Raw genomic sequence first — 12,099 nt, forward strand, 5'->3', positions numbered from 1 at the left:
AATTTCTTTTTTTTCCTTTTTTAACTACGCGTAGATCATTGCGATACAGTGCATTAGATACGGGAAACTTATTTGGCCCGCAGGGGGCGCCGTGTACCTGCTCTATCCCGGTCCCTTCCTCTGTACTCCTGTCTGATCCAAACAGTTTTGTTGGAGTGCGGTGGGGGGGATGGGCACAGTACAGCATCGCACAGCGCAGCATAGGGAACGCGGTGCGGGGGCGTGCCTTTAGGAGTGACAGATGATTTAACCCTCCTCCTCCCCGTCCCCTTTCTCTTCTCTGAGCTCGGCTCAGGTCCCAACTGCAAGCAGTCTCATTCCAGTGCATGCATCAAGTGAGAGCACAGCAGCAGAAACAAGCAGCTAGCACGATAGCTCATGGAATTACATTATTAGTATAGAGATTACCTGCAGTACTACAGCGGGAGAAACGGAGCTATCTTTAAACTGCATGCATACGCTTCACTACTGGACTTATCTCCCAAAGTCAGGGAACCTAAACAGATCTCTACTACGCGAAACAGCCTCCCTAAAACCAGCTCCAACACGGGGAGGGGGTACTCCCGGAATAAACTACAGAACCCCGCTGCTTAGCCGTGAGATGCGTGGATAGCGCTCAGAACTATTACTGAATATTCCTACACGCGGATTTGCATGGACTCTACTGTACAGCGCTCGAACCCGTAGTCATACACGCGGGTTCTCGGTTGGCGTTTTGGAAAGACCCTGTTTTAAAGCCGGGGTACCGGTACTGGTATAGCAGACTTGTCGGTGAACGCAGCGGCCACCATCAGCACTACTTTTCAGGATTTATTGGCACACTATTTTTTACTTGTTTTTTTTATGTTCCTGCCCTGTGGTTTATGACAATGGATTATTTGGTCTTTTTGTGCAGCATTTTGCTGCCCATGGCTTTAGCTGTTGAAGGTAAGAAAGAGACTTTTTTCAGGCAAATTGGCCAGTTTGTATTATTATTATTATTATTATTATTATTATTATTATTATTATTATTATTATTATTAATAAATAATTGTCTTCCGATGGGAATTGCACTGTGGTCAATTTGCTTATCTATTTAAAACCGCAGTTAGTAAGCATGCAGCACTATTTCAAAACCATTAGGGTACCCTTTCCATTGGTTTGTATTATTAGGCAGTTTTTGGAAACTCGATGTCAGAAGTTGCTTACATTCGCCTTTTTACTCAGCAGCCCGTTGAGTTGCGCGTCTATCATGTTGTTGCCTGGCTGCATATTTTTAATTTGTTTAATACTTTTAAAAGCCCCATTTAATATCCAAACAGCATCGCCCCAATTAATATCCAAACAGCATCGCCCCATTTAATATCCAAACAGCATCGCCTTGTATTCTCTTTGCGAGGAAAATTAGCGCAATACAATCTCTCGCCATGGAAGCCCATTTTCAATGCAATTGTCTGATTGTGCTGGGAAAGCGAAGTTTGGGACAATACTGGCAGCTCGGAAACGAGATGTCTTCTCTACACAGACCAGTTGTCCTTAGTCTTGGGAATGATAGATTAAGGCAACTCCAAGCAGCCAGCCACTATTTTTTTCCAAATGTATTAGCTGTATAGACGCGCGTATCATTTCAGTAGATTAGCGACTTCAGTAAATGCAGGCTGCCAATTTCAGTTCATAAAGTTTCACTTCATTTTCCAACCTTTGCCCTGCTTTTAGAAGTTGCACTTTTCATGCCACTCGATTTCACCTTTTATGGATATTTCTTGGAAGCTGAAGCAGCCTATTTTTCAACCCCCCCCCCCCCCCCCCCCGTGTTGCAGAACAATTTCCAAAATGCGTAAGAAAGTCACGGTTACATTTTCTCTCTTAAATCCATTACTCTGTTGGCACAAACTGGAGAGAAAGGATACTTTTTAAAAAACCGGTGTCAGCTGGCTTAGTCACGGCGGTAAGGCAAATATATATATTTAAGTTAAATAAATCCGTTTCAGATATACTGTATATACGGGCTTCGAGACTGCTGTGTAAAACAAATACCAGAGAAGCGCATCAGTAAAAATGTGTCTTTAATGCCTTTGTTGAAATCGATGCCTAACATTTGAGCTCAACAGTATTTATGTTTGAACACAGGTATGAAACTATATTTACTGAGAATCTGCCCACTCCTACTTCGTACACAATTATGTCAGTGATACAGAGCCTTTCAAACAGTCACTAACCAGTCTGTATCATCCCCCCCTTTCCCATACAGTTTAACAAAGAGGTTTGTTCTGTATCTCAGGACACCAGATGTTTTCATCAAAGAGTAAAATACTGGTAATACAAATATAAAAAAACGGCCATGTGCAATACAATAATGTAATAAAAGTTAGATAAGATAATATACCTTAATTAAAGATTTCTTCTTTCTTTATTCTTTTTTTTATTTGTATATACCAGTAATTTGAATGTTCCATGAAGTGCCACGTCGGGCATTGGTAATATATGTTATGATGCCAAAATTGATAAACTTCAAAGAACAGCCTTGTTTGCGGCCGCGTTATCAGCAATGTTACAAAAGCAACAGTTCTGCAAATCTCTGAAAACAATGGTTGTATTCATCTGAAATACACACCATAAACCTCATGGTCATATTATCCACTGTCCATATCTAGAACAGATAAAGCTTTATTTTTAAAAAAAAATAATATTATCAATAGCTGTCTTACTCAGGCAGTAATTTATTATGTTTACAGGTTACTTCCTAACTGGCTGACTTATTGCATTTCGTTCAATTTTAATCGTGTGCAAGAAGTGTTATCTGCAGTTTTAACTTCCCCAAATGCAGCACGTGTGATCCGGTTTCTAGAACCACCGTGTTCACTTGAGGGAGGTCTGCTTGTCTTGAACTTGATACATTTTGTTCATGCAATATATTTCCACATTAAGTGATGACATTTTCGTCCTGACTTACTTTAGGGTTTAGCTAAGCTTTTAATGTGAGCGTAAGATTTATGGATCTCTTTCGCTGTCTTTTAAGCTGTGACCAGGACAAATGGTTGACCCCGGGCTGCATACATAGGCTGAGGCATGGGCAATGGAGAGAGGACATGCCATGCTGTGGCTATGTGAACGATATGCTTTATATTTGTACAGAAGTGACACACCTACCTTCTAAAAATAAAAATAAAATAAAAAATCTGCAGATATACCTTCCTGTTTGGTGCATTGTGCCTCCGATTTACAGGCGAGAAGCAATCTGCTTTTGACACCAGCCTTTGCAGTAATGTAACCTTTATAGGATATTAGCAAACTGAATATGTATTATGAGGAAAACAACAGCGAGTTTGTAACCAATTATTCATATCTACAACAGACCTCTCTGTTTTGCTTGTGGAGACGGTTTAGTATTTGCAGTGTCACACTGAAGGATGGTGCGGGTCTAAGTTGAGGACAGATTTGTAACGATCTATCTGGGGAAGGAATCTCGTGTTTTTATTTCACAGTAATTTAGCAGAGGTAAACATCGCTTTGGCAGTAGTGTAACGAAAACCACACGTATAGAAAAATGTATTCCGCCACAGGGTGACTAAAAATATACTACAAGGGCTACGAGGCACGCATAGCCGAGTATTCAGGTTTCACCTGAGCGGCAGAGGAAATGTGAATCAGACCTCGGGTTTAACTTTCACACAGTTTGTCTGAAGACCCTTTGAAAAGGGTTGAATAAAACCGTCATTAACATGCTATTGTCCTTTAATTACACTTAAACGTAACCAATAAACTAGCCGCCTTGTATGTTTTGTTTTTGTATGCTTACAGATGCATAACACTGACACATTCTGTTTTCTATTAATTGAGGTCTTGTGGTTGAATTGCGTCTTTCCATTGTAATGAATGACCCAGAGCATAGGGATATTAAAAGGCTGTTAGGAACGAGCTGTCCTTAATGAGCCCCTTCCATTGACAGTATCCACGGCTCTGGTTTAGGACTGGCTTTTAAAAAAAATGTTGCTGGCATACACATTCCATTACCCTCAGTATTGCACGTTTGCACATACACTGTGTGTTATTATTATTATTATTATTATTATTATTATTATTATTATTATTATTATTATTATTATTATTATTATTATTATTATTAATAATAATAATAAGGCCTTCCATATTCTTACTGCCTCGGGCTGTTCCAATAAAACAGAATGACTGTTAAAATGGCACGCTGAATAACGTGGATGATACAGTATAAATATTATAAACTATACAGATAGGACACACTGTATTGGTGATTTTGCACTTAGATAAAATGCCTATGTGTATTATAAATTATGCATTTCAGACATCTATAGGCCTAATTACTATCCTCAGTTTGAAGCACGTGATATTTCCCTTGCGAATGCGATGACCAGAGTTCTGGAATATCGACAGACCTATAATCCATCATTATCGCAGTATTAGAACGAGTTCTGCAAAACATTGAAACTCTGGGTCAAAAGAAGTGACCGATTATACAAGAATGCCAATCACATAGCACTCTGGATTACGGAAGCCCCATTATCGATTACACAAAAGGAGGAATGGCCTTTCTGAGTAAATAAACTCGAAGCGAACTGAATGAAACTGGGTTACACAGAAGTGCCGTTTGGTAAAAGATTGGAATAATGCATTTCAGCCTCCAGAGTACTGTGATGCAAATTAAACCAGGCCCGGGCCCTGAGGTTACTAAAGCGGCGAGCTGGGTTTTACAACCAGATCAGAGTTGGACTGTATTCATATACATATAGTCCCAATACACAATATATATGTCTATATACATGCATACATACTTACATACACACATGTAGCATATTATTTATTTATGTTTTACTGTAAATGCAAATATAAAACAACAAACAAATACATCAATACAATTGGCATGCTGGCATGCAGCCACCTTCTGCTTCCTCCTCACACCTGAACACTTTCAAATCCTTGACTGCGTTTGCTGTTTATAGTCTATGCTGCATTTGTTAAAATGAAAGGAGTGTAACTTCCCACGTTAACACTTGAAAGGCATGGTGGGCTAATTGATACATTAAACAAACCCTTAATATACACTTCGATTCGCAATACAACCCGGTCTCTTCAGAATAGCACGACGGGACGCGCTGAGTAAAGGTGCGTTTCGCGTTAGTGCAAGTCCTGACAGTATCAAGGGAATAAGTCTGCAATTAACTACGAGCTGGTGTTTAGCTGAGCAAGCCTCGGCACTGTGTTATTCTTTCTAGACTCTACGAGAGGAGACCGGTACAAATAAACTGTGTGTACTGTACCCCCTACCGAGCACTGGGGGTCAAGCAGAGGTTAGACCCCAGCATTAAAACCATGACTTTATGATAATGGCTTGACACACACTTTATCAAGTAGGCCTGTAAGACAGATAACGTTATCTTAATAGGTGAAAAATAAAAAAAATCATCCTTCCTCGGACAATAGCTATTGTGTGAAATAATACAAATGGAATGGCATACAATATGCATGTTTACGTGAATATTAACCTTCCTCAGGTTAATTAGTGAAAGTGTTAATTGTGCTAACGTTATGAATGACTTGCTTGATGAGCCGTGATCGACCGGCGATAGCCGAGGGTGTCTCTGTGTAAATTTGAAGATCAATCGGGTATCTGCTATCCGGCTGCTGTACCCTAGAGCCGGCACAGGCAAACTCAATACAATATTGTACATGGATAATTATACAAACCACATCGATTTAAGCAAAATAAAATACATATAAAAATACATAAATATATAATACAAAACCCGTCTGGCTGTTGTACTCTCAGTTTAACTAGTATAGCCAGTGCAAGCAAGCGCGCCTTTAGATCGAGACGGCACACGCAGTTTCATTTCTTTGGGAAATCTATTAGTTATTTATGTATGTATTATTCTTTTTTTTTGTGTGTGATTTTTTTTATAAGCCATTCCCTAACTGAATCAAGTTGAACGATCATCATGTATGTATAGGAACTTTTCATGGAAGCAAAGCTGAATGCGTTACTCAGGCGCGTCTCTGTGTGAAGGCACTGGGGAACAGCTTTAACTCCTGGGAAAACTATTTTTAATATATACAAAAAATAAAACAAAATAAGAGGCGTCATGCTTAATTGTATTATAAACACCAAATAAATAAAAACTAAAGAACCTTGCTAGTCTTGTATAAATTAGCGTAGTGTAGTTTGCAAAATCCTATTAATTGAGAAGCGACGGTTTTCACAACGAGCACCATAATTACAAGGTCTCACCTGCATAACTCAGGACACTAAAAACACAAATAAAACCGTATTTATGTGAATTTTACTTAAACATACAGTAAAGGCCGTGGTTTTATGTTAAGCTGTTGTTTGGTGGTGGTATGAGCATAGAGAAATTGGTTCCCTTCGCAAATCTAATATAAACTTTTAATAATAATAATAATAATAATAATAATAATAATAATAATAATAATAATAACAATAATAATAATAATACAATAAAACACAAAATATCCTGTATTAGAAAGGAAAGAAAGCAGAAGGAAAGCAGAAGGAAAATTAAATAAAAAGGGCTTTAAAACCATTGGCAGAAGCAATGGAAAAAATGATTATAGCGACACCACCAAAATATTAGCTAAACAAATTTAAAGCAAATTACGAAAGTGAAGAAAAAAAACTACTGAAAAAACAATACTGAATGTAAAACAGTCAAACGATAGGCCTAATAAGTTGCAAAATGTATATAAACTAGAAATCATGTATTTTTCTATCTTTCTTTCTTTCTTTCTTTCTTTCTTTCTTTCTTTCTTTCTTTCTTTCTTTCTTCTTTCTTTCTTCTTTCTTTCTTTCTTTCTTTCTTTCTTTCTTTCTTTCTTTCTTTCTTTCTTTCTCAGTAAATAGCCGGTTAGCACTTAAATTATTAAGTTATTAAAATATATTCTCGGAGCTCTTTAGTTGATAAAACAACACCTACATTACTTGGCAAACGGACACATTGATAAGAGCACAGGAATAATTGTATTCCTGTAATTGGAGCTAACGTTTCCCGACATTAATGTTTCTTCCTCAAAGCAGTGTTATCTGAGCGATAGGCCCACTCGCGCGAGCTTGCAACAGCACCATCCCTTCTTATCTTAATCATTCCCAGACACCGGCTCCTGTGGAGCACAGAAATACAAGGAATCTGCAGAGGATGGGGTGCTGTACCCCACAGTGCACTTTTCTAACAATCCTGGTGGTATAGCTTTTACTGCTCCTACAGCAACATTGTATTAGACATTTCAAATGATGTTATAATTACACATATTGAATTCATTATTTGTATAGATTATGGTCTGGGTATATATATATATATATATATATATATATATATATATATATATATATATATATATATATATATATATATATATATATATAATTTTAAGAAAACTGTGTTGTCCTTAATAACAAAATAAAAAAAAAAACAACTTGACAGTATAAAACTATCAGAAAGTGTTTTTTTGATAGTTTCTTTTTTCTTTTTACAACTGTTTAATTTTTCAGAAAATGAGCCTTTTTAACTTTGTACTTGCTTTAAATATCGATTCCTGTGTTATCCCTACTTGAGACCTCAGACCTACTATAAACAATGTATTCTTCTTTTAAAAAAAATAAATAATAATAATTCCGCCATCTTAAATACCCAGCTAGTAAAGCGCTATAAGCAGTCGCTATGTCAGTCTCTGTAGCACGGTTATCTTAGTGTGTTCCCTCACTCCCAAACCTGCACCTGTTCTGTTATTGCTTATAAACCTGCTCACTTTTCTTTAAAATACCCATAGCATGACGGGTCTTCATACGCTTTTCAGTTTTCTTGGTGATCAGCAACACAGCAATTATTTGCAGGCTGCATCAGGCCCTGCATGTCTATAAAAAAAAAAAAAAAAAAATGAGCCGATCACTAATACAATTACATCAGTTGTGGATGATATTTGTAAAATATGTATTTGTTTATTTATTTATGAGTCTTTATTTATAATAATAGGATCTCTAATTTAAAAAAAAAAAAAAAAAACGTTTTATAAATCACAAATTATTTTCTCTTTCAAACAAACAAAAGGTCTTGAAAGCGTGTATTTGATCTGGTCCTATCAAAAAGGACTTGTTTAGAAACCACTGTCTTGATGTTACGAACTAGAAATAAACAGTTTATTTAAGGACTGTTGCATGCACTCAAGTTGTTTATTACAGTGCTGGGTTTGTTGTATTTTGTATTTGTCATCTTGTAAGCACCTCAGCACTGCAGCCGAAGCTCAGAAAATCTGACCTTTCTTCTTCACTTCTCTTTTGAAGCAAGGTGCTTGGGTGGGAAATGGCAGAACACAAGGGCACATTTGCTGGCTCTTAATGGCAGCTTTCTTCCCCTTCACACTGTGTGACGGAGCATTCCTCCTCTTCTCCTCTGGGATCTGCTGTCTAAGGGGTGTGTTGGAATAATTATCGAAACAGCTCAGTGAAAACATTGCTGCACCTAGACTCAGTGGCGATTGAGACTGTTAACAGCATTTTCAGGTTGGCTTTCACAGTGTGTGGACTGGGACTTTGTGCTGCAGTTTGCCATGTCTGTGTGAAGGTTTCTTTATAGAGGACACGCGGCTCTTAGTGCTTCAAAACATTTTCAAAAACTTTTATCACAGAAAAATAATGTTGCACATTCTGTTCTGCAAATCAGTACATCTCTGAGAAAAATAAATAAAACAAAAAAATTAATAAATAATAGATAAATATGCATTTCAGTGAAGGTGCAAGATTGAATAACAATGCCGTGCGATAATATTTAATATTATACGATTACATCAGAGCAACAAAACAAAAAAAACCAAGAAGGATTAGAGCTGCCAAACAGATCACAAGACTAGTTAGAAAATCTAAATACAGCTTAGACTAGCTTGTCTGCTGCTTTTTACTATATATACATGAAGATGATGTGAGCATGTCCTGTGTTTAACTGAGTTAGGGGATAGAATCCCTTTCTCCTGGGTGTTGGGTTAAGGAGCGCCTGTGTTGGGTCACAGTGTCTCAGGGAGGGGGAGACTGGAAGAGCATAGAGGGACCTCCTCCCAGCTCCATTCAGCAAAGCAGCTTGTGCAGGATATTCACAGCTCTTTACCTTGAAGCCCTTCAGTAAACAAGAGGGGGAGAGACTGAGAAAGAGGGCACTATGCAAGTTAGTGTGTGTGTGTGTGTGTGTGTGGAGGGGGACGGGGGACAGGACTTCATCGCCTGTCAAACAGGCCAGTACACTTTGTTTTCATTCAGAAACACAGCCAGGAACTTTGAGAGGCGTTCAGACATCTTTGTGCAGTGTTTTAGAAGGACTTCTCTCCCTTCTCTCCTTTTACCCCTTCTTCTTTCCTTCCCCACCACTTCTCCTTGCTGTTTCTCCTCTGCTTTATTCCCTGGATTAGCGGAATACTTTGTCTCTAAACGGAGACGCTGCCGATCAATCAGAGCGATTGAGCTATTCATTGCGGAGAGGGTGGGGGTAGGGAGGCTGATCGATTCCTCTCACGCAGGTCTTTCCTCTGAGGGAATTCAGAAGAAAAAACAAAACAAGCAAACAACCAACCCATCTGACCCTGTGTTGTGTGCATTCGACTTCAATTAAAAATGCATGTCTTGGGGCTGCTAAAGATAGCAATCCCAGATCTTTTGTCATAACTGCTTATGGTGTTTGTACAATTCCCCAAGACACATTTTTGTCCTCCAAAGTTCTGTACTTTATTGTCTATCTCATATAAGTGCATTGTTTTTTGGTTTCGTTCTCTGAACAGCTCCTGCAAACATATGCACCAGGATTTCATTTCTGCCCATGTTGCTGCCCCAGCTTATTTTCTGGTGGAGTGGGTGTACACAGTGATAATACTCTTTTTTCTCTGGAGTTGTGCCAAGTTAGGTATCACCCCCTGCATATGAAGAATTAAAACACCCTCCCGCCCCTCTCTCTCCCATTACGTGGTTCTGCAAGAATCTGCTCATTTTAATGAAACTGCCAACATGCAAAGAGGATATCAATGGCAACATTGTGCTGGGGATTCAGGTCAGAGCCACTGACCGCGTATCATAATCGCAACGTGAAAAAACACTGAGCAGGAATACTCTGTGAGACAGACTAGCCCCAGGCAGTGCTTCTGTACTTTTTAATTAAACAATGGCATTTTAATGAAAGTCTTTTAACAGATAACATCGCTGGCTACCTCTTTGATTGGAGGTGTCTCTCCACACTGCTGCACTGGATTGCTCTCTTACCACAGCAGTACCACACTAACTGAGAGCTGCCCATAACCCTACCTACAGAGGGCACAAGCTGCTTTTTGCAGTACTGGGAGCTCATTTCAGTGCGTTGGTCACCTGTAACCTGAGAGCTGTTGTTTTGTCAGGTTTTATAGAAACGCCTGGTTGCCTCTCCTTATCTCTGCTGCCTTCTCTCCCTTCGTCTCTCTTGGTACCTCCCTCAAAGGCAATATCTACTATAAAGACTCCATTATTCCTTGTAATAAACCGTCTCCCTCCCACGCAACACACACTGTTAACTACAGGCGCTCACTAGTCTAGTTTAAGAACAGGTGCATAGTGGTGGACGAAGGTCCGGGACAGGGAACCTTTTTCAAAAGACGTTCCTGTTCCGGCTGTAATTAAGCATTTTAAAACTGATTTCTTTCCAGAGCGCACTGATCTCATTGCTCACAGACCTCCCTGTAACTTCGGATAGCCCATGTGAATTATTCATCCATAACTTAAAGCAATGCTAAGATAAATGTTTGCACATTTTGTGGGTCTTGTTGCAACTGAGCATCGCACTGTAATGTCAGAGTCCCGATTGACTGGGATAGAGAAGCCATGTACCCTACCCATCTGAAGCATCATAAAACCCCAGAACAGACTGCCACAATCTTCTTCAGGAGCTGAGGGACTGTATCCCCAGCAGGGACCCTCGCAATGTGACTAAAAGGATTTATCAGAGATTCAATTTACCCCTCAATAAATCTGTGAGAGTGAGCTGCCTGTCTGGAAGCCTCCCCAGACAGCCTGGGTCCTTGGAGGGGTGAGGGGGGGGGTTGTAAATAAATCAACACCCCCCGTCAATTAGGCCCTACACGCTGCTCCTTTCTTCGATCTGTGACTGATTATCACAGAGGGAGCTCAGATCACCATCGTATTCACTTTTCCATATATAAAAAAGAAGTGGCTCGCCATTGACCCGAGTGCAAGAAGCAGGGATTTGTAGCAGTTTCTACTGGTTACTGGTTACAGGTGCACTGTCAAACCACCAGCGCGCCGGTGTGAGTTCATAGCCTTCGCAGCAGTTCGCTGTTATTACAGTAAAATCCATTTAATCCATCTTTATTTCTGAGCCAGACAGCAAAACAATTTTTAACAAAACAAAACGCCCCCTCTCCCCTCCCCTTCTCACTCACCCATTTATCTTGAGACAGCATTCCCAAAAATCAGACAGATGACACTGCTGCTGTGTACAGCCTAAATTTGCTGCTAATTAATTGACTGCCGTACAGAACGCCTCCTGCAAGTCTCTGTAAACCTACATTTAAACCTGCAGTGGAAGTGAATTTCATTGGCACACCATAGAGGAATGTAGAGATGCTGTAGTTTAACAGCTGCTCTGGAAAATTGAAAGCAATAAGGGTGACCATTAATTGCATGTGCAGTAACAAGGATGTGTTTAATGTTGCTACAGGCTTTTGTGTTCAGTGGTTCCCAGTCTTAACAAACCCTTTCTTTTGAAATCCAGAGTTAAGAATGTAATAATTTTCCCTCTTCGAAGCTACCCCCTGAGCTATTGTTTGCAGCTTGTGTCCTCTCTGTCTCTCAAAGCGTCTCTGTTTCAGCTCTGAAATCACCAGGATTTATCTCATTCTGGATTGCAGTGTTACTGACCCATGCCTTGTGCCTCAGGCCCTGATTACTGTAGTACTCTGTGTACAAGCTCTGCACTACCTGGGTAATGAAAGGAAGACATTAATGACACTTTAGTTCAGCACTTTCTCTGAATTATTGGTTTATTTCTTGAAAAGGAAGACTCACACACAAAGTGAAGAAAGAGAGAGAGAGCGATCCCCTACAGGAAG

General features: G+C 39.4%; 1 protein-coding gene across 4 annotated transcripts in view; it reads left to right on the forward strand.

Annotated features, from left to right (window-relative positions):
* Positions 1-293: 293 nt before the first annotated feature.
* Positions 294-12,099, forward strand: part of LOC117417149 (ephrin type-B receptor 3-like) — a 39,898-nt gene continuing 28,092 nt past the window's right edge. For all 4 annotated transcript variants that reach the window (XM_034029021.3, XM_034029023.3, XM_034029022.3 and 1 more), the window contains exon 1: positions 294-927. In XM_034029021.3, the coding sequence (XP_033884912.2) occupies positions 864-927 (64 nt within the window). In that variant the 5' untranslated portion in view covers positions 294-863. The remainder of the gene's footprint in view (positions 928-12,099) is intronic.

The sequence above is a fragment of the Acipenser ruthenus genome, chromosome 12 (assembly GCF_902713425.1).
Source record: "Acipenser ruthenus chromosome 12, fAciRut3.2 maternal haplotype, whole genome shotgun sequence".
NCBI lineage: Eukaryota > Metazoa > Chordata > Actinopteri > Acipenseriformes > Acipenseridae > Acipenser > Acipenser ruthenus.